This window comes from Ammospiza nelsoni, chromosome 25 (genome assembly GCF_027579445.1).
Source record: "Ammospiza nelsoni isolate bAmmNel1 chromosome 25, bAmmNel1.pri, whole genome shotgun sequence".
Taxonomy (NCBI): Eukaryota; Metazoa; Chordata; class Aves; order Passeriformes; family Passerellidae; genus Ammospiza; species Ammospiza nelsoni.
In genome coordinates, this window is record NC_080657.1 from 1,951,529 (window position 1) to 1,974,431 (window position 22,903).

The following is a 22,903-nucleotide window of genomic DNA, read 5'->3' on the forward strand; positions in this document are numbered from 1 at the left end:
CTGCGATTGGACAGAACAGCGCGGGAGGCGGGGCCGCGGGCCCGGGGCGGGCAGGGTTGGTTGCGCGGCGCGGCGGCGGGTCGGGCGCTGTGAGGGGAGGCAGGAAAATGGCGCTGACGCAGGGCACGAAGCGCAAAGTCTGCTACTACTACGATGGTGAGGGGCTGCGGGCACCCGCCGGGGCCGCCGAGCCACGGGGGAGCCGTCCTGGAGCGGGGGGGAGCGGGGGGCTGAGGGGGCGGGGTTGAGGGGTGAGGGGAGAATGGGGGGGGTGGGTGTGAGGGGTCGCTGAGGGGGAACGGGGAGGGGGATGAGGGCAATGGGGTCACTGAGGGAGGATGGGGGTGCTGGGGGTGGGATAAGAGGGGGGGAATGGGGGATCTTTGGGGTCATGGAGGTGAGGGGGGGTTTAAAGGATGTGGGGATGGGTATTGGGGGTGTTGATGGGCAGGGGTGTGAGATCGGGGGTGTTGTGGGGTTTCTAATGGGGTTGAGGGGTGTAGGAAGCGTGTGGGGAGAACTGGGGGGGAGAATGGGGTGAGGGGGGAAGATGGGAGGTGGGATGGGGAAACTGGGAGATTTAGGGCAAGATGAGGGGATTTGGAGGAAGATCTGGGGGAAGATCAGGGGAGTGAGGAAATGTGGGGATCTGGGGGAAGATCAGGGCAATGGGATGAGGAAATGTAGGGATTTGGAGGATTGGGGAAAGTTCGGGGGATGAGGAAATGTGAGGATTTTGGGATTCGGGGGAAGATCAGGGAATGGGGAAATTGGGGAGATCTGGAGGAAGATCAAGAGGGTGGGATGGGGAAATGGAATTTGGAGGAAGATCAGGGGAATGGAGAAATGTGCGGATTTGGGGGAAGATCAGGGCAATGGGATGAGGAAATGTAGGGATTTGGAAGATTGGGGAAAGTTCAGGGGATGAGGAAATGTGAGGATTTTGGGATTTGGGGGAAGATCAGAGGAGTGGGATGGGGAAATGGGAGGATTTGGGAAATTGGGGGGAAGAACAGGCGGATGAGGGAATGTGGAGATCTGGGAATTTAGGGGCAGATCGGGGGTGGGGTGGGATGGGGAAATATTGGGATTTTGGGATTGGGGGAAGATCAGGGAATGGGGAAATTGGGGGGATCTGGAGGAAGATCAAGAGGGTGGGATGGGGAAATGGGATTTGGAGGAAAATCGGGGGAATGGAGAATTGTGGGGATTTGGGGGAAGATCAGAGGGGTGGGATGGGGAAATGGGATCTGGGGATTTGGGGGAAGATCGGGGGGATGAGGAAATGTTGGGGTTTTGGAAATTGGGGGAAGATCAGGGAGATGGGGAAATGGGATTAGGGGGGTGGGATGGGGAAATGGGATTTGGGGGAAGATCTGGGGGATGGAGAAATGTGAGGATTTGGGGATTTGGGGGAAGATCAGGGAAATGGGATTAGGGGGAAGATCAGGGGGGTGGGATGGGGAAATGGGATCTGGGGATTTGGGGGAAGATCGGGGGGATGAGGAAGTGTTGGGGTTTTGGAAATTGGGGGAAGATCAGGGAAATGGGGAAATGGGATTAGGGGGGTGGGATGGGGAAATGGGATTTGGAGGAAGATCAGGGGAATGGAGAAATGTGAGGATTTGGGGGAAGATCAAGGGGGTGAAATGGGGAAAAGGGATCTGGGGATTTGGGGGAAGATCAGGGGGATGAGGAAATGTTGGGGTTTTGGAAATTGGGGGAAGATCAGGGAGATGGGGAAATGAGATTAGGGGGAAGATCAGGGGGGTGGGATGGGGAAATGTTGGGATTTTGGGATTGGGGGAAGATCAGGGAATGGGGAAATTGGGGGGATCTGGAGGAAGATCAAGAGGGTGGGATGGGGAAATGGGATTTGGAGGAAGATCAGGGGAAGGGAGAATTGTGGGGATTTGGGGGAAGATCAGGGAGATGGGGAAGTGGGATCTGGGGGAAGATGGAGAAATGTGAGGATTTGGGGATTTGGGGGAAGATCAGAGGGGTGAGATGGGGAAATGGGATCTGGGGATTTGGGGGAAGATCAGGGGGATGAGGAAATGTTGGGGTTTTGGAAATTGGGGGAAGATCAGGGAGATGTGGAAATGGGATTACGGGGAAGATCAGGGGGGTGGGATGGGGAAATGGGATTTGGAGGAAGATGGAGAAATGTGAGGATTTGGGGATTTGGGGGAAGATCAGGGAAACGGGAGGATTTTAGAGGCTGGGGGAAGATCAGGGCGTGCTGCAGGAGATTTTGGGGAGGGCTCTGAGGAGGATCAGCCCCTCCTGGCGCAGCGTTTTGGGGTCAGGAGGGACAAAAAGGATTTGGGAGCCGGGCTGGGGGTGGGTACAGGAACCTCCTTCAGCTCTGGCTGCTTTTGGGGCTGCCTGAGCAGCAGAAAAACCCCAAACCCTTCCCCAAAGCCTTCCCTGGGTGTCCTGTGGGCTCCCAGTCCCGCCCCTCTCCCTTCCCTGCTCCCCTGTGTCCCAGCCCTTGTGCAATTCTCTGAAATCAAATAAAAACTTCTTCTTGCTGCTTCTTCCCTCTCTAAGGAAGTGCAGGAGGCTTTTCCAAATCCTATCCTATTTTTCCCCTCTAAAAATGTGATTTTCCCCTCCAAAAATGTGATTTTCCCCTCTAAAAATGTGATTTTCCCCTCTAAAAATGTGATTTTTTCCCCTCTAAAAATGTGATTTTTTTTCTCTCTAAAATATTATTTTTCCCTCTAAAAATGTAATTTTTCCCCTATAAAAATGTGATTTTCCCCTCCAAAAATGTGATTTTCCCCTCTAAAAATGTGATTTTTTTCTCTCTAAAATGTGATTTTTTTTTCTCTCTAAAATATTATTTTTTCCTCTAAAAATGTGATTTTCCCCTCTAAAATTGTGATTTTTTTTCCCATCTAAAATGTAATTTTTTTTCTTCTAAAAATGTGATTTTCCCCTCTAAAAATGTGATTTTTTCCCCTCTAAAAATGTGATTTTTTTTCTCTCTAAAATATTATTTTTTCCTCTAAAAATGTGATTTTCCCCTCTAAAATTGTGATTTTTTTTCCCATCTAAAATGTAATTTTTTTCTTCTAAAAATGTGATTTTCCCCTCTAAAAATGTGATTTTTTCCCCTCTAAAAATGTGATTTTTTTTCTCTCTAAAATATTATTTTTTCCTCTAAAAATGTGATTTCCCCCTCTAAAATTGTGATTTTTTTTTCCCATCTAAAATGTAATTTTTTTCTTCTAAAAATATGATTTTTTTCCCTCTAAAAATGTAATTTTTCCTCTCTAAAAATGTGATTTTTTCCCTCTAAAAATGTGATTTTTTCCCTCTAAAAATATTATTTTTTCCCTCTAAAAATGTGATTTTTTCCCTCTAAAAATATTATTTTTTCCCTCTAAAATGTGATTTTTTTCCCCTCAACTGTGAGATTTTCAGCCCTGCTGGTTTCTGATTTTTAAAGGCATTTAATTCCATCTGAAATCTGAAATAAGAAATAATAAGATGAATATGAAATATGAAATAAGAGCATTTGTTTTGTTTGAAATGCTGCTGCCCTGCAGGTCTTTGCTGGACAAAAATTTCAAAATTTCACAAATTTGGCTTCCACCTTTTGTGGTGAGGTTTTTTAAAAAATTTGTTAATTTTAGTGCCTTTTAAATCTTTAAATTTTATTTATTTAAAAAAAAAAAAAAATTAAGGTTTTTTGCTTTTAAATTTTTAAATGGGGATTTTTAAAAGCTTCACTTAGTTCTGTGCTTCTATTTCCTCTGCAGAGCCTCAAATATTTCTTGAAAGTTCCTCAGATTTTTGATTTTTGAGGTGGTAAAATCCATCCCTGAAAACTGGCAAAATTTCAGAGAATTGAATTCTTTTCAATGGGAAAAAAATGTATTTTTTCTAATTAATCTATTTTCTCTGCAGAGCCTCAAATATCTTCTAAAAGTTCCCCAAATTTTTGATTTTGAGGTGGAAAAATCCATCCCTGAAAGCGGCAGCGTGGATTGGCAAAATTTCAGAAAATTGAATTATTTTCAATGGGAAAAATATATTTAATTAAAAAAAATATATTTAATTTAAAAAATATATTTAATTTAAAAATATATTTAATTTAAAAAAAATCAGGGATCCACAGGGAACACGAGCTCAGGTTTAACCCATTTAAAATGGGGATTTTTAAAAGCTTCACCGAGTTCTGTTTTCTCCTCAGAGCCTCAAATGTTTCTTGAAAGTTCCTCAAATTTTTGATTTTTGAGGTGGAAAAATCCATCCCTGAAAGTGGCAGTGGATTGGCAAAATTTCAGAAAATTGAATTATTCTCAAATATCTCCTGAAAGTTCCCCAAATTTTTGATTTTGAGGTGGAAAAATCCATCCCTGAAAGTGGCAGTGGATTGGCAAAATTTCAGAAAATTGAATTATTTTCAGTGGGGAAAAAACGAATTTAATTTAAAAAAATTGTATTTATTGAAAGAACAACCAGGTAAATTCCAGCAGGTTTGCCTGGGTGGGGGATTTGCAATTCTGCCATCTTTTGAAAATAGATCCACTGAAAATCCTGAAAATTTCCAGAGGAGGAAAAAAGCTGCTTGTGCTGATGAAATATTAATTTAAATATTAATTTAAATCTTAATTTAAATATTAATTTTGCTCTCTGAGTCCCTGGCCAGCCCGGATTGGAGCAGGAGCAGCTTGCTCTGCTTGCCCAGGAAAATGAGCCTGGGGACAGAGAGATTCCTGCTCCCTGCAGCCAAATGTGGCATCTGCAAGGGAAATTTTAGGGAATTGCAGGGAAAGGAGGTGGGGTAAAAATCCCATTTTTAGTTTGGAGCAGGAAATCCATGTGGGGAGGTGGTTTTGGTCCTAGAAAAAATTGCTGGGGGATTGGGAGGGATAAAAAGGGGTGAAAAGAGGAGTGTGAGAGCAGGCACTGACCCCAAAGCTGGGGAACAGCCTGGGACTGACCCCAAATCTGGGAAAACAGCCCTGGGACTGACCCTAAATCTGGGAAAACATCCCTGGGACTGACCCCAAAGCTGGGAAAACATCCCTGGGACTGACCCCAAATCTGGGAGACATCCTTGGGACTGACCCCAAATCTGGGAAACAGCCCTGGGACTGACCCTAAATCTGGGAAACAGCCTGGGACTGACCCCAAATCTGGGAGACATCCTTGGGACTGACCCCAAAGCTGGGAAAACAGCCCTGGGACTGACCCCAAATCTGGGAGACATCCTTGGGACTGACCCCAAAGCTGGGAAACATCCCTGGGACAGACCCCAAAGCTGGGAAAACAGCCCTGGGACAGACCCCAAAGCTGGGAGACATCCTTGGCACTGAGCCTTGGGCTCCTCTGACCCCAAATCTGGGAAAACAGCCCTGGGACTGACCCCAAAGCTGGGAAAACATCCCTGGGACAGACCCCAAATCTGGGAAAACATCCCTGGGACAGACCCCAAATCTGGGAAAACAGCCCTGGGACTGACCCCAAATCTGGGAAACAGCCCTGGGACTGACCCCAAATCTGGGAAAACATCCCTGGGACTGACCCCAAATCTGGGAAAACATCCCTGGGACTGACCCCAAATCTGGGAAAACAGCCCTGGGACTGACCCCAAAGCTGGGAGACATCCTTGGGACTGACCCCAAAGCTGGGAAACATCCCTGGGACAGACCCCAAATCTGGGAAAACAGCCCTGGGACTGACCCCAAAGCTGGGAAAACATCCCTGGGACAGACCCCAAAGCTGGGAAACATCCCTGGGACTGACCCCAAATCTGGGAAAACATCCCTGGGACTGACCCCAAATCTGGGAAAACATCCCTGGGACTGACCCCAAATCTGGGAAAACAGCCCTGGGACTGACCCCAAAGCTGGGAGACATCCTTGGCACTGAGCCTTGGGCTCCTCTGACCCCAGATCTGGGAAAACAGCCCTGGGACTGACCCCAAAGCTGGGAAACAGCCCTGGGACTGACCCCAAAGCTGGGAAACAGCCCTGGGACTGACCCCAAAGCTGGAAAACAGCCTGGGACAGACCCCAAAGCTGGGAGACATCCCTGGGACTGACCCCAAAGCTGGGAAAACAGCCCTGGGACTGACCCCAAAGCTGGGAAACAGCCCTGGCACTGAGCCTTGGGCTCCTCTGACCCCAGATCTGGGAAAACAGCCCTGGGACTGACCCTGAGCTCCTCTGACCCCAAATCTGGGAGATGCCTCCTCTGCACAGCCATGGAATGGTTTGGGTTGGGACGTGATCCAGCAGCAAGGATCCAATTCCAGCCCCTTTCCAAAGGCAGGGACACCTTCCACTGGTGGCATTCCAAATTCCCTGTCTGAAATTTGAGAGTGAGCCCTGAATCCATGGATCCAGCAGCACTGATCCAATCCCAGCCCCTTTCTAAGGAAATGTCCCTTTGTGGGGACATCCAGCGTCCAACCCTTGGGCTGGAGCTTTGTGGATCCCCCAAAAACCCCAGGGAGGGGCTGGAGCTTCACCTCAGGCTCTGTCCCTGTTTTAATCTCTCTGTCCCTGTTTTAATCCCTGCTGGATTTTTGGACACCTTGCACTGGTGGCATTCCAAATTCCTGTCTCAAATTTGAGGATGGACCCTGAATCCATGGAGGTCCCTGTGCCAATCTTGGAGATCTTCCTTTGCCACAGCCATGGAATGGTTTGGGTTGGGAGATGATCCAGCAGCACTGATCCAATTCCAGCCCCTTTCCAAGGACTGGTGGCATTCCAAATTCTCTTTTCTCAAATTTGAGGATGGAATTCCAAATTTGTCTCAGATTTCTGGAGGAGCCCTGAATCCATGGATATCCCTGTGCCAATCTTGGAGATTCTTCCTCTCTACTGCCACAGCCATGGAATGGTTTGGGGTTGGGTTGGGCCATAATCCAGCCTCAAGGATCCAATTCCAGCCCCTTTCCAAGGACTGGTGGCATTGCAAATTCCTGTCTCAAATTTGAGGATGGACCCTGAATCCATGGATTTCCCTGTGCCAGTCTTGGAGATTCCTCCTCTACTCCCACATCCATGGAATAGTTTAGGCTGGGAGATGATCCAGCATCAATGATCCAAATTTCAGCCCTTTTCCAAGGGCAGGGACACCTTCCACTGGTGGCATTGCAAATTCCCTGTCTGAAATTTGAGGATGAACCCTAAATCCATGGATATCCCTGTGCCAATCCTGGAGATTCTGTGGCCATGGAATGATTTGGGTTGGGAGATGATCCAGCAGCACTGGATCCAATTCCAGCTCCTTTCCAATTCCAGCCCCTTTCCACTGGTGGCATTGCAAATTCCCTGTCTCAAGTTTGAGGGTGGCATTGCACATTCCCTGTCTCAAATTTCAGTATGAACCCTGAATCCATGGATTTCCCTGTGCCAGTCTTGGAGATCTTCCTTTGCCACAGCCATGGAATGGTTTGGGTTGGGAGCCCTGGAATGGTTTGGGTTGGGAGCCCTGGAATGGTTTGGGTTGGGAGCCCTGGAATGGTTTGGGTTGGGAGCCATGGAATGGTTTGGGTTGGGAGCCATGGAATGGTTTGGGTTGGGAGCCATGGAATGGTTTGGGTTGGGAGCCCTGGAATGGTTTGGGTTGGGAGCCATGGAATGGTTTGGGTTGGGAGCCATGGAATGGTTTGGGCTGGGAGATGATCCAGCAGCACTGACCCAATTCCAGCTCCTTTCCACTGGTGGCATTCCAAATTCCCTGTCTCAAGTTTGAGGGTGGCATCGCAAATTCCCTGTCTCAAATTTCAGTATGAACCCTAAATCCATGGGTTTCCCTGGTGGGAAATCCCAGCCACTGCTGGATGAGAAATAAATCCCAGAGGAGCTGATGGTTCCCTGTGCAGGAATTGCTGACACAAACTCCTTTCTGCTTGCAGGGGATGTTGGGAATTATTATTATGGCCAAGGACATCCCATGAAACCCCACAGGATCCGCATGACCCACAACCTGCTGCTCAACTATGGGCTCTACAGGAAGATGGAGATCTATGTAAGCTCATTATTTCATGCCATAATTGATGTTTTAGGCTTTAATTGTGGAGCTTTTCTCTGAGAGGAAAGGAATAAACCCCACTCAGTTGTTTTTATGTATTTCTGGTTTTTCTCTGTGGTGAAGTGAGGGGTTCTGTGCTTCAGAGAGGCTTTGCAGACTGCAAAACTGATTTTTATCCTTGAAATTCAATTTATTTCCACATCTCCCTATGTAACTCACCAACAATGCCATTTTTCCCTTTCGAATTCAGATTTTTCCCAGTTCCTGGGGGAAAATGTGGGACTGGAAATGGGAACTGGGGAGGGAATAAATCCCAAAGCTGTGTTGGTGTCCTTGCAGCGTCCCCACAAGGCCAATGCAGAGGAGATGACCAAGTACCACAGTGATGATTACATCAAATTCCTCAGGTCCATCCGCCCTGACAACATGTCTGAGTACAGCAAGCAGATGCAGAGATGTGAGTGAAAACCTGGGATTTTATCCCAAACTTCTATCAGCTTTCATTCTCCTGACTTTGCTTTTTTTGGGATTTTTCTGATGAATAAAGAACTCAAAACCAAGTCCCACTCTCAAGCTAAAGGAGCTGAGTGAAATCCTTTGACCTGGTTGTGTTTTGGGGTTTTTTTGTTGCCTAAATTCCTTTCCTGGCTTGGAGATGACAGAATTTTCCCATTTCTGACCTGTGTGGATTTTGTGTCAGTGCTCATCTTCAGCCAGAAGAGTTGGTTTAAAACCAGCAAAATAAAAAACCCCCAAAACCCAAATTTGTTGGTTTAAAACCAGCAAATTAAAAAAATCCCGAAACCCAAATTTGTTGGTTTAAAACCAGCAAATTTAAAACCAGAAATTAAAAAAAAACCCCAACCCCAAATTTGTTGCTTTAAAACCAGCAAATTTAAAACCAGAAATTAAAAAGCCCCAAATCCTCAATTCTACCCCAAATCTGAAGGATTTTCAGGGCAGTGGCAGCCTGGAAAGGGGCAGGGTGAGACATTCATCAATATCTGATGATTTTGTGGGTTAATTTCTTAACCTCTCCAATCCATGGAAAATCTCTTTAATGATACAAAACCCTGGATTTGGTGTCTCAGCCACTCTGAATGATGTTTTTATGGCAAAATAAATTTCTAACAACCAGTGGGGAGAGCTCAAGCTTCATTTAAAGAACATTTCACTCTTGGAAAGCCCCTGAGAGCTGAAGGGGACAGATATTTCTGCACAAGGTTTGTGATTAATACACACTGAAAGCCTTCCCCCAGCCCATGATATCCTTTAATCCACCAAATGACAGCCAGCAAAAAAGGAATTTTTACCCAAAGTGACCTGTTTACCCCTGGAGCAGCCACAGCTCATGAACACTCAGCTCTCTCTGGTGCTCAGGGTTTTCTGTGCTGGTTTTATTCCTGAAAAAGCCAAAATGTGAAAATGAAACATGCAAAGGACAGAGCTTTTCAACAAAACCTGCTGGAATGGGAATGAGCAGTCTCTAATTCCATTTTTGCATGCCAGAGCAAAATCAAAGGGCCTGAAGTTTAATTTCTTGTAATGAGTGATTATTTTTAATAGTGGAATTAATTACAGCAAGAATTGATTGAGGCTGAAACTCCAGTTGTGCTGAGAACCCAGAGCTGTGTGATGTGAAGTCAAAGGAGTGTGCAAAGTGTCAGCCACACATTTCCATTGCATCATTTGATCTCAGCATTTTGTTTAACACTTCTGGCCATTTCACAAATCCAAATGTTGCTGTAAAATTCTGATTTTATTGCTTTTATTTTAATAATTCTTTTCCATTCTCTTCTAGTTAATGTAGGGGAGGACTGCCCTGTGTTTGATGGGCTCTTTGAGTTCTGTCAGCTCTCTGCTGGAGGCTCTGTTGGTGAGATCACAAATTTTTTGTATTTTTTATTGTGTTTTATATTCTGTATCTGTTGCTGATTTAATAATGAAATCCAAGCTTTGCCTGTTGAATCCTTTTCCATTTATTAATCATTATTTTAGGTTACCTCACTGAAGGAATAAGTGGCTTTGTAACAACAGCAATGAGTTAAAACAAAAAATAAGAGTTAAAACAAAACCACAACATAAAAAAAAAAAAAAAATCCAACCTGAGCTTTACATTTAAATAAAAGTTGTAAAAGTCTCACCCTGAGCAGGCACAACCTGAAAAGGAAAAACCAGGCTGGTTTAGGTGCTGTTTTTTAAAAAACCACCAACTCTGGACATGAGGCAAAGCAGAAACTGCGAGGTTTGAGAGCTGGAACATTGAAATGTTTTTTTATTTTCTCACAGCAGAGCTGTTTGTGTGCACAGCCCGAGAGCTCTGTGGCTGCTGCTGCCACAGTGACACCTCCAGCCTGGATTTCCTGTGCCTGCAGCAGCTGCTGAGGCAGCTCTGTGCTCTCTCTGCTCCCAGGGCTGCACAATTCCACTCAATTTCTGATTTTTGGGATCCTGGCAGGTTGCAGGACGTGCAGAAAGTTGGTGGGAGGGGCTGGGGGAGGAGAATTCCTCTGGGTGCATTTTCACTCCATGAGCTGAGCATAGCTCAGCTCAAGCCTTGCTCTGTTCAGGGCTCTGAGAAAGCAGAGTGACCCCAGCTGGGTGCTGGTTTGTGGGGTTTTCCTGCTCTGAGGGAAAAGGGGGAAGGGATGAGAAATATTTCCTATTCCTTTGGTTTATGGGGGCATCCAGGATCAAACCCTTTTTTTCCCAGTCAAAACTGGGAAAAAAGATGAGAAATATTTGCCATTTCCCTTTGATTTCTGGGGACATCCAGAGTCAGACCCTGCAGCAGGAGCCCCCAAAAACCCCAGGGAGGAGCTGGAGCTTCCCCTCAGGCTCTGTTTGAGGTTTTTCCCTCCTGCTTTAACCTGTGTGGGATTTCCTCCTCAAACCTTGCTCTGTTCAGGGCTCTGAGAAACCCAGATTATTTCCAGTGTGACCCCAGCTGGGGACTGGGGATTTTCCTGCTCTGAGGCAAAAGTGGGAAGGGATGAGAAATATTCCCATTTTCCCTTGATTTGTAGGGACACCCTGGAGCGGGAACCCCCCAAAAACCCCAGGGAGGAGCTGGAGCTTCACCTCAGGCTCTGTTTGAGGTTTTTCCCTCCTGCTTTAACCTGTGTGGGATTTCCTCCTCAAACCTTGCTCTGCTCTGAGAAATCCAGATTGTCTCGAGTGATACCCCAGCTGGGTTTGTGGGATTTTCCTGCTCTGAGGGAAAAGTGGGAAGGGATAAGAAATATTTCCCATTTCTCCTTGATTTTTGGAGGCACCCTGGAGTGGGAGCCCCCAAAAACCCCAGGGAGGAGCTGGAGCTTCAGCCTCAGTCTCTGAGTTTTTTCCCTCCTGCCTTAATTTCTTGTAATTGGGATTTCCTCCTGTGTGGGATTTCCTCCTCAAACCTTGCTCTGTTCTGAGAAACTGAGATTGTCTCCAATGTGACCTCAGCTGGGGACTGGGGGTTTTCCTGCTCTGAGGCAAAAGTGGGAAGGGATGAGAAATATTCCCATTTTCCCTTGATCTGTAGGGACACCCTGGAGCGGGAACCCCCCAAAAACCCCTGGGAGGAGCTGGAGCTTCACCTCAGGCTCTGTTTGAGGTTTTTCCCTCCTGCTTTAACCTGTGTGGGATTTCCTCCTCAAACCTTGCTCTGCTCTGAGAAACCCAGATTATTTCCAGTGTGACCCCAGCTGGGTTTGTGGGATTTTCCTGCTCTGAGGCAAAAATGGGAAGGGATAAGAAATATTTCCTATTTTCTCTTTTTTTGTGGGAACACCCTGGAGCGGGAGCCCCCCAAAACCCCAGGGAGGAGCTGGAGCTTCACCCCAGGCTCTATTTGAGGTTTTCCCTCCTGCCTTAACCCGTGTGGGATTTGTCCCCCAGCCAGTGCAGTGAAGCTGAACAAGCAGCAGACAGACATTGCAGTGAACTGGGCTGGAGGGCTCCACCACGCCAAGAAATCAGAAGCTTCTGGGTTCTGCTACGTCAACGACATCGTGCTGGCCATCCTGGAGCTCCTCAAGTACGGGCAGCCCTCGGCCTCCTCTTCCTCACTGCTCATCCTCAGCATTTTTCATTTATTCTGGGGTTTTTCTGGTTTTTTGAGCTCTGATCCCCTCTTTCCCAAAGGGATTTGGGGGGAAAAAAATCCTAAATTTTTTGGGAATGTAATATGTAATATATAATATGTAATATATAATATGTAATATATAATATATAATATGTAATATATAATGTGTAATATATAATATGTAATATATAATATATAATACATATTATATAATACATATTATATAATACATAATATATAATACATATTATATAATACATAATATATAGCATATAACATATATAACATATAACACATATAATATATAATACATGGTATATATTATATACAATATAATATAATATAAGCCATGACATTATGTAATATGATCTATAATATATAATAATATATAATATATATGTTATAATGTGATATAATGTAATATATTATAATATATATAATATATACAATATAACATAATATCCTATAATATTACATAGCATAACATTTAGAAGAATATATAATAATATATATTATAATATATCATATATATTATATAATATATAATATGTAATATATAATAATTATAATACTGATTATTATATAAATATCTACTTTGTTAGAAATAATTCAAATATTTTTACTATTATTTTAAATATAGTATTTATAATAGTGTGATAGATATTATATAAATTATATTCTATTTATTGCAAACTAATTAAATTCTAAATTGGGGATTATAAATCAATCCCAACTCCTCAGGCCCCCCCTGAAATAAAAGAGGGAATTTGGAATGCCACCAGTGCAGGGGGCAGAGGATTTGTGCAGCTTTTTAGATGTCACATTTTTCTGCTGCTGTTCTTTGTCCCACCCATGGCTGTGTGACAGCTCCTGGCTGCAGGCAAACCTCACTGTGGGAGGCTTGGGCAGAAAAATGTGCATAAAAATCTGCATAAAAATGTGCATAAAAATCTGCATAAAAATGCTCTTTATTGGCTGACTCTGAAACAAACTCAGCAGCAAAAATCACTTTATTTTCTGTCCCACTGCTGTCCCTTCCCCTGTAGATCCTGACCTGAATTCCCTGCTCTGGAGTCACTTTTTCCTTAAAATAAATCCAAAATTCTGATTTTTTCCAGGTACCACCAGCGAGTGCTGTACATTGACATCGACATCCACCACGGGGATGGGGTGGAGGAGGCTTTTTACACCACAGACAGGGTCATGACCGTGTCCTTCCACAAATATGGAGAATATTTCCCAGGAACTGGGGACCTGAGGGTGAGAGCCACCAAATTCCCAGGAAATCTGGGATTTTTTTCCAGCTTTTTGGGGTTTTTTTTTCAGTTTTTTGGGGGGCTTTTCCACCCTGACACCCATTTTCTGAGGGCAAAGGTATGGATGATCATTTTTTAAAGCCAAATCTTTGCTCTCAGTCTCTCTGGTGGGGTTTTGCTCACAAAAATGACTCCAAATGTGACATTTTGGTCACTTTGCAGCCCCAACTTGGTGACACCAACTCTTGGTGAAGGTTTCTGAGGGAGTGGAGTTTTATTGGCACTTCCTGCCGTGACTCAGAGTGTCACCTGTGACTGTGACATTACCAGAACTTCTGTTCTCAGGGGTGAAAGGTTCTTTACTTATTCTTAAGGGATTTTTACAAGAATTGTGATTTTTTTAATCTAAATCTTCTCATCTTTCACTTGGGATTTGTATTTTTTCAGCCCTACTATGAGCTTGCTGCTGCACCATATATGAAATAACTATTTTTATAAACCACTTGGCTATGAGTGTGATGAAAACATTAAAATATATAATATTTTAGTGTAGAATATTTTATTTTTATTTGAAAGTAGAATTCAGTGACTGAATAAAATCTTTCACTTGGGATTTGTATTTTTTCAGCCCTACCAAGATCTTGGTGCTGCACCATAAATGAAATAATTATTTTTAATAAACCACTTGTCTCTGAGAGTGATAAAATATTAAAATATATAATATTTTAGTGCTGAATATTTTATTTTTATTTGTTTTTATTTATTTTATTTTGATTTGAAAGTAGAATTCAGTGACTGAATAAATTCAGCGACTGCTCTGCCCAGCCCAGCGCGCTGCTGTTCATGTCTGCAGTAAATGGTTAATATTTAACAATATTAATTGCTCTGGATTTGACTGGGTTCCAAGCTTCCTTTCCCAGTTTGGGGCAGGATTTTTGGGTTTTTGGTGAGCTCTGTTCTGCTCTCCCACCCCACAGGACATTGGGGCAGGCAAAGGGAAATACTACGCTGTGAATTACCCGCTGCGCGACGGCATCGACGACGAGTCCTACGAAGCCATTTTCAAACCTGTGAGTGGAACCTCCTCTGCTCAGGGATCCTCTGTGGTGCCACTTTTTCCTCAGGGCCATTTTTTAGGGGATTTTATTGAGTTTTTGTGGGATTTTTTTTTTTAATGGGACAAGATTCACCAAGGGATCTGTTCTCACTGAGCAGTCGGGCTCTGTGTGGGAGCTCCTGGGTGTGAGAGAAACCAGTGTTGGCTGGGGATGGGATTGTGGTGGAGATGGAATTGTGCTGGGGATTGTGCTGGGAATGGTGCTGGGGATGGAATTGTGGTGGGAATTGTGCTGGGAATGGTGCAGGGATTGGAATTGTGCTGGGAATTGTGGTTGAAATTGTGCTGGGGGTGGAATTGTGCTGGGGATTGTGCTGGGGGTGGAATTGTAATGGGGATGGAATTGTGATGGAGAAGGAATTGTGCTGGGAATTCTCATGGGGATGGAATTGTGCTGGGATTGGAATTGTGATGGGAATTGTGCTGAGAATGGAATTGTGCTGGGAATGGAATTTGCTGGGAATTCTGATGGGAATTGTGCTGGGGATGGAATTGTGCTGGGGATGGAATTGTGCTGGGAAAAGCCCAGAGCTGAGCAGGGTCCATGAGCTCTCCATGAGGAGCATGTAGGGTTTCAATGCAAGGATTGAGCCCCCCTGGTTTGTGGGGACATCCAGAGTCAAAGCCTTGGGGCTGGAGCTTTGTGGATCCCCCAAAAATGGCTCCATGTGCCTGGCTGTCACTGTGCTGCTGTGACAGTGGCCTGTGGGCAGGGAGGTGACAGAGCTTTTGTTTTTAGGTGATCTCCAAGGTGATGGAGACGTTCCAGCCCAGCGCTGTTGTCCTGCAGTGTGGCTCTGATTCCCTGTCTGGGGACAGGCTGGGCTGCTTCAACCTCACCATCAAAGGTAGGAGCTGAACTGCTCAGCAGGAATTCCATGGGAAAGCTGGCATGTTGGGAAGGATGAAAGTTTGACAGGAAAGTCTCACAGATATGTGTGCTTAGCAGAAAGATTGTGAAATGTAGAGTTTGATGAAGGAATAGAGATGGAAGCAAGTTTTGATCTAGAAGAAAAGAATTGCTGAGCCATTACTGGATAACCAAGGAGGCAGAGGGTGTGTTAGTGAGAAGGGGTTTTTATGGATAAACTCACCTCAAACAAGGAGATGTTTTTACCAAGCAAGAAGGTAGGGCAGGCAAACAAGCCTGCTGATGTGGCAAGTAGAAAAAAGGTCTCAGAATTTTCCACTGCAAGAAAACTGAAAAACAGCTTCTAGCTTAAACTTTTAGTGATTGGAGAACAATAACTTGAATATGGTAATTACAGTAGTTATGATAGGCTATAGATAAAAGTTAAGGTATAGATTGGTTCTGCTGTGTTGAGATGCTCAGCAAAGAAAAGTAGAGAATGCATTGTAACCAAAAGAAAAGTAAATAATGCATTGTAACCAAAAGAAAAGTAAATAATGCATTGTAACCAAAAGAAAAGTATAGAATGCACTGTAACCAAACCCAAAGGGTCTCCAGGCCTGCCTGCAGCTGAAGCTGACAGCTGTGGGCACAGCTCTGTCACCCATAAACCTGGACTGCTGTAACAGATACAATAAACTGCATTTTGGAGAGCCCTTGGAGTCCCACATCTCTCATTTGAGCTCTGACAGTGGCGCCCAACGTGGGGCAGCATTAGTAAGGGCCTGAATGAGGGATGCAGGACTCCAGGCCTGCCTGCAGTCCCTCATTTCAGCTCTTACACTGACATTTATACCATGAATGTGACCTTTTTTTTGCACTGCAGGCCATGCCAAGTGTGTGGAGTTTGTGAAGAGCTTTAACCTGCCCATGCTGATGCTGGGAGGAGGGGGGTACACAATCAGGAACGTGGCTCGCTGCTGGACCTACGAGACTGCTGTGGCTCTGGACACTGAGATCCCCAATGGTAAAACCCCCTGGGGCAGGGCTGGGTTCACTGATACCCCCTGTGTCAGTTTGGAAAGGCAGGAGGCTGCTGAGGAGGGCAGGAGCATCCCCTGAAATGGAGAAAATTAACCCCCTCCCTCCAAATTGCTATAAATTTTAAATTAAGGGGCTCTCAGCAAAAAAATATGGGAGCAGGAAATAACAGTTCTTTAATAGGGAAGAAAATAAAAAGATAAAATAAACAATTAAGTAAATTAAACCAACACTGGCAGAGTCAGAACCCAACCCGACACCCTGTGGGTCAGGCTGTTGGCAGCAGTGCCATTGGAATTGTGGCTCAGCCCTCCTGCAGTGTCAGGGCTGGTTCTGCTGGAGCAGGGATCCTGCAGAAAGGTGCAGTCTCTGCCTCTGAAGATCCAGGGGCAGAGGCAGCTGCTGTTCCTCTGGGAAATCCAGTAGTGAAAAGCCCTGCTGGTGTTCCAGAATCTCCAGGTTATATCCGGGTAGGAATGTTTGAAATCTCCAGATGCTATCCAGGTAGGAATGTTTGAAATCTCAGATTATATCCAGGTAGGAATGTTTGAAATCTCCAGATTATATCCAGGTAGGAATGTTTGAAATCTCAGATTATATCCAGGTAGGAATGTTTGAAATCTCCAGATTATATCCAGGTAGGAATGTTTGAAATCTCCAGATTATATCCAGGTGGGAATGTTTGAAATCTCCAGAGTCTATCCAGGTAGGAATGTTTGAAATCTCTAGATTATATCCGGGTAGGAATGTTTGAAATCTCCAGATTCTATCCAGGTGGGAATGTTTGAAAACTCAGATTATATCCAGGTAGGAATGTTTGAAATCTCCAGATTATATCCAGGTAGGAATGTTTGAAATCTCCAGATTATATCCGGGTAGGAATGTTTGAAATATCCAGATTATATCCAGGTAGGAATGTTTGAAATCTCAGATTATATCCTGGTAGGAATGTTTGAAATCTCCAGGTTATATCCGGGTAGGAATGTTTGAAATCTCAGATTGTATCCAGGTAGGAATGTTTGGAATCTCTAGATTATATCCAGGTGGGAATGTTTGAAATCTCCAGATTATATCCAGGTGGGAATGTTTGAAATCTCTAGATTATATCCTGGTAGGAATGTTTGAAATCTCAGATTGTATCCAGGTGGGAATGTTTGAAATCTCAGATTGTATCCAGGTAGGAATGCTTGGCTCCTCCCCCTGGGCTCACATCTCCCAATGGGATGCTGCAGTTCTTATCAGCCATGCAGTGACATTCCATAGCCTCTTATCAACAGATGTCCCCCCAGAGGGAGTAGTGATTGTGATCACTCAAAGAGAGATAAGGAAAGCTGCCCACTTGATAAAAGACAACTGCCATCCAGATGGTAACAGAATCCATTCTGCCTTTAAATCTGGAACATCTCCAAGAGCTCAGGTGTAGAATTTGCAGCCAACCCCAAGAAGGGAAGAGATGAGAAAAGATTCTCATTCTTGACTCCATGTTTCAGAACGCCGATTTATTATTTTATGATATATATTATATTAAAAGAAAATTATATGCTAAAACTATACTAAAGAATAGAAGAAAGGATTTCATGGAAAGGAAAGGAAAGGAAAGGAAAGGAAAGGAAAGGAAAGGAAAGGAAAGGAAAGGAAAGGAAAGGAAAGGAAAGGAAAGGAAAGGAAAGGAAAGGAAAGGAAAGGAAAGGAAAGGAAAGGAAAGGAAAGGAAAGGAAAGGAAAGGAAAAAGAAAGGATGATAATAAAATCTTGTGACTGACCAGCTGACTGTGATTGGCCATTAATTAGAAACAACCACAAGAGACCAATCACAGATGCACCTGTTGCATTCCACAGCAGCAGATAATGAATGTTTACATTTCATTTCTGAGGCCTCTCAGCTTCTCAGGAGAAAAAGATCCTAAGGAAAGGATTTTTTATAAAACATGTCTGTGACACTCAGGGACATGCACGATCCCTTTTGGATTCCCAGTGCTGTGTCCTGCTGATAACCTGCTGTTAATTACCATTAATTTCCCCCTCAGAACTTCCATACAACGACTACTTTGAGTACTTTGGGCCAGACTTCAAGCTGCACATCAGCCCCTCCAACATGACCAACCAGAACACCAACGAATACCTGGAGAAAATCAAGTGAGCACTGGGGGAAGGACCCTTCCAGGGGGGCTGGTGGCCTTGGTGGCCCCTGGTGACAAAGTGTCCTTCCCTGGCTGGCTCTAGGCAGAGGCTCTTTGAGAACCTGAGGATGCTCCCTCACGCTCCTGGGGTGCAGATGCAGCCGATTCCTGAGGATGCTGTGCAGGAGGACAGCGGGGATGAGGAGGAGGATGATCCTGAAAAACGCATCTCCAGTAGGTGCTGGGGTGGGATTGTGGTGGGAATTGGGCTGGGAATGGAATGGGGATGGAATTGTGATGGGGATGGAATTGTGATGGGGATGGAATGGTGCTGGGGATGGAATTGTGCTGGGAATTGTGCTGGGGATGGAATGGTGCTGGGGATGGAATTGTGATGGGAATTGGGCTGGGGATGGAATGGTGCTGGGGATGGAATTGTGATGGGAATTGGGCTGGGGATGGAATGGTGCTGGGGATGGAATTGTGATGGGAATTGGGCTGGGGATGGAATTGTGCTGGGAATGGTGCTGGGATTGTGCTGGGGATGGAATTGTGATGGGAATGGTGCTGGGGATGGAATTCTGATGGGAATTCTGATGGGAATTGTGCTGGGGATGGAATTGTGCTGGGGATGGTGCTGGAAATTCTGATGGGAATGGAATTGTGCTGGGGATTGTGCTGGGATGGGATTGTGATGGGAATTCTGATAGGGATTATGGTGGGAATGGGATTGTGCTGGGGATGGTGCTGGAAATTGTGCTAGGAATGAAATTGTGCTGGGAATGGAATTCTGATGGGAATTCTGATGGGAATTCTGCTGAAGATGGAATTGTGTTGGGAATGGAATTGTGCTGGAAATTATGGTGGGAATTGTGCTGGGGATGAAATTGTCCTGGGAATTCTGATGGGATTGGAATTGTGCTGGGGATGGAATTGTGATGGGAATTCTGATGGGGTTGGAATTGTGCTGGGGATGGAATTGTGCTGGGGATGGAATTGTGCTGGGAAAAGCCCAGAGCTGAGCAGGGTCCATGAGCTCTCCATGAGGAGCCTGTAGGGTTTCAATGCAAGGATTGAGCCCCCCTGGTTTGTGGGGACATCCAGAGTCAAAGCCTCGGGGCTGGAGCTTTGTGGGTCCCCCAAAATCCCCAGGGAGGGGCTGGAGCTTCACCTCAGGCTCTGTCCCAGGATTTGCACCCTCTCTGCTTTGAATCCATCCCCAGCTCCTGCTGGGTTTTGTAGGACAGGGCGCTGCAGGATCTCTCCTGGCTGGTGATTTCCATAGTAGGATAAACTTTGGTTTTCAAGGGAGAATTCCAGCAGTTCTGGGGGCTGGGCAGGATCCTTGGCAGAATCCTGGGTGTGAAAAATGGAATTTTCTGTCCAGCTTGGGGTCTGGCACAGAGATTTGGCAGTGTCAGCTCTGGCCATCCCACTGTGCCTAATCCCAGCTGTCCACACGATTTTGGAGCAGGTGGGAAGGGATGAGCCCACAGATTCATCAGGTACCACAAAAATCACTTTTATCACAGCCCAATCCTGATTTCTGTGAGCTCCACTCAGACAATTAATGCTGGGAACCTCCTGAGGCTTGAAAATCTGTGCTCTCCCTTTTCAGTCAGAAACTCCAACAAGAGAATCTCCTGTGATGAGGAATTCTCTGACTCCGAGGACGAGGGCGAGGGCGGCCGCAAGAACGTGGCCAACTTCAAAAAAGCCAAACGTGTGAAGGCAGAGGAGGAGAAGGAGGAGGAGGAGAAGAAAGGTGAGCCCAGGGCTACCCCCTCCTGCCTGCAATTTTACCTCCTCTGTGGCTTTTCATTAATTTTTTCCTCCTCTGTGTCTTTTAATTAATTTTTTCCTCCTCTGTGTCTTTTAATTAATTTTTTCCTCCTCTCTGGCTTTCATTGAATTTTTTCCTCCTCTGTGTGGCTTTAATTTAATTTTGATTTTTTTTTTTCTCCAGATGAGAAAGAAGAGGAAAAAGCAAAAGAGGAAAAAGCAGCAGCAGCAACAGCAGCAGCAGAACCCAAAGGGTAAACCTGGCACTGCCCCATGCCCAGGGGGTTTGGGAGCTCATCCTGGCACTGCCCATGCCCAGGGGTTTGGGGAGCTGAGCCTGGCACTGCCCCATGCCCAGGGGGTTTGGGAGCTGAGCCTGGCACTGCCCATGCCCAGGGGGTTTGGGGGCATTGAGCCTGGCACTGCCCATGCCCAGGGGACTGGGGAGCTCATCCTGGCACTGCCCCATGCCCAGGGGATTTGGGAGCTGAGCCTGGCACTGCCCATGCCCAGGGAGTTTGGGAGCTGAGCCTGGCACTGCCCATGCCCAGGGGATTTGGGAGCTGAGCCTGGCACTGCCCATGCCCAGGGGGTTTGGGGGCATTGAGCCTGGCACTGCCCATGTCCAGGGGATTGGGGAGCTCAGCCTGGCACTGCCCATGCCCAGGGGACTGGGGAGCTCATCCTGGCACTGCCCCATGCCCAGGGGGTTTGGGAGCTGAGCCTGGCACTGCCCATGCCCAGGGGGTTTGGGGGCATTGAGCCTGGCACTGCCCATGCCCAGGGGATTGGGGAGCTCAGCCTGGCACGGCCCATGCCCAGGGGGTTTGGGGGCATTGAAGAGCTGATGTGACAATTTGGGTGGCACTTGGAGTGAATTTGTCACAAATTCCTCATTGGAAGTTTGCAGGTGTTGAGAGGGCTGAAAAATCAAAATATTGCCCTTTCTTTCAGAGATACACATATATATATAAAAATATATATAAAATATATTTAATATAATTAATAATGTTTAAATTATAAATTAATATTAATGACATTAATATTCATTAAATAAATTCATTGAATTAAAATAATTAAATTCATTGAATTAAAAGTAATGAAATTAATAATACATTTAAATCATTATATAATTTAATATATTATTAATTATATTATATATTATATATTTATTATATTACGTTATATTATGTATTATATTATATTATATTATATTATATTATATACATTACATTATATTACATTATATTCTATTACATTATATTACATTATATTATTATATATAATTTATATAATTATATGAATATTTTATATATTAAGATATATTATATATTGTATGTTATAATATATAATACTATAATACAATATATAATATTATTATATCAATTGTATATATAATATATATAATAATGTAATGTAATATAATGTAATATAATATAATATAATGTAATGTAATGTAATATAATATAATATAATATAATATAATATAATATAATATAATATAATATAATATAATATAATGTAATGTAATGTAATATAATATAATATATATTATAATTTAATAGATTCTTAAAATAATCATCTTAATATATTTAAATTAAATTAAATTTTAGCTGAAAATGAACCCAATAAGCCACACTTTTAACCCTTGTTGTTACACCCAAACCCAAATTATTGATTTAATCCAAATCTTTCTCTTTTTTTGCTTCCCCAGGGTGAAGGAGGAGACAAAATCCACCTGAGAGGCTGCAGCTGCCCTGCCTGCCGTGGGTTTAACCCCAGGATTTCTATTTTATAGATGTTTTCTGTATATATTTCTATATAATTGTACAAATGACTGGAGAACTGTAAATTATTCCTTGCTGACCAGGGACTTTCACCCTTTGCCTTCCACTCCCCTCCTTGGTGTGGCTCCAAAAAACACAAAAATCACTTCCACCCCTTCCCTTCCTCTGAAATAACCTTGCAAAAAAAATAATTTAAGTAGAAGTAGTGTCTGCATTTCAGGTTAGGTGGAAAATGGCCATCAATTCTTGCTTTTTCCTTGATTTTTTCTCTTTTTTTTGGGGTGTTTTTAATGGGACAATTCCCAAATGAAGCCTGGGAGAGACTTTTGTGGTTTCCAGTTGGATTCCACCACAAGAAAAAACAAAATAACAAAATCCTGCCACTTCTCAGGGTCACAACTGTGCAGTTCTTGAACAGAGTTGGTTCCTCCTGCAGCAAAATTGGGCAAAGAGATGAAGCAGCTGAAAAGAAACCTGAAAAATCCATTTTTTTTTCTTGTATTTTTGGTTTATTTTTAAAGGAAATCAGCCCCAGATCTGGAAAATATAAAATTGTAAAATAAAAATCAGATTTCCAAGATCTGCATCCAGGGAGTGTCCAGCATTTGCATGGATGGGATTTTTTACCTGGTTTTATTCCCCTCTCTAAGTGGGGAGAAAATTCCTCCTTTTTGGCTTAATTTTCTTCTGAAATCCCAAAAATCGCCTCAAATCCAGCCCAGAGCCCAGCTGACATCTTTTCTTCAAGTGTGTCCCTAAAAAAACCAAATTTTTCCTGATTTTTTCCTGATTATTTTCCTGATTTTTCCCTCATTTTTTCCTCATTTTTCCCTGATTTTTTCCACATTTTGTCCTCATTTTTCCCCTGATTTTTT

The 22,903-nt window shown here is 44.3% G+C and overlaps 1 protein-coding gene across 1 annotated transcript; it reads left to right on the forward strand.

Moving 5' to 3' along the window:
- The first annotated feature begins 85 nt into the window (after positions 1 to 85).
- On the forward strand, positions 86 to 22,830 carry HDAC1 (histone deacetylase 1). The gene is made up of 14 exons (XM_059488884.1): positions 86 to 156; positions 7,889 to 8,001; positions 8,344 to 8,461; positions 9,806 to 9,880; positions 11,890 to 12,028; positions 13,195 to 13,336; positions 14,310 to 14,402; positions 15,189 to 15,297; positions 16,186 to 16,326; positions 18,367 to 18,475; positions 18,563 to 18,693; positions 20,078 to 20,224; positions 20,426 to 20,495; positions 21,956 to 22,830. Exons 1-14 carry the CDS (start codon positions 108 to 110, stop codon positions 21,981 to 21,983), a joined length of 1,464 nt encoding a protein of 487 aa, XP_059344867.1. The 5' UTR covers positions 86 to 107; the 3' UTR covers positions 21,984 to 22,830.
- The last annotated feature ends 73 nt before the right edge of the window (positions 22,831 to 22,903 follow it).

Coding starts and splice junctions, on each gene's coding strand:
- HDAC1 (XM_059488884.1), top strand. CDS start 108: ATGGCGCTGACGCAGGGCACGAAGCGCAAAGTCTGCTACTACTACGAT. Junction 8,002..8,343: donor ACAGGAAGATGGAGATCTAT/GTAAGCTCATTA, acceptor GTGTCCTTGCAG/CGTCCCCACAAGGCCAATGC. Junction 13,337..14,309: donor CAGGAACTGGGGACCTGAGG/GTGAGAGCCACC, acceptor CCCACCCCACAG/GACATTGGGGCAGGCAAAGG.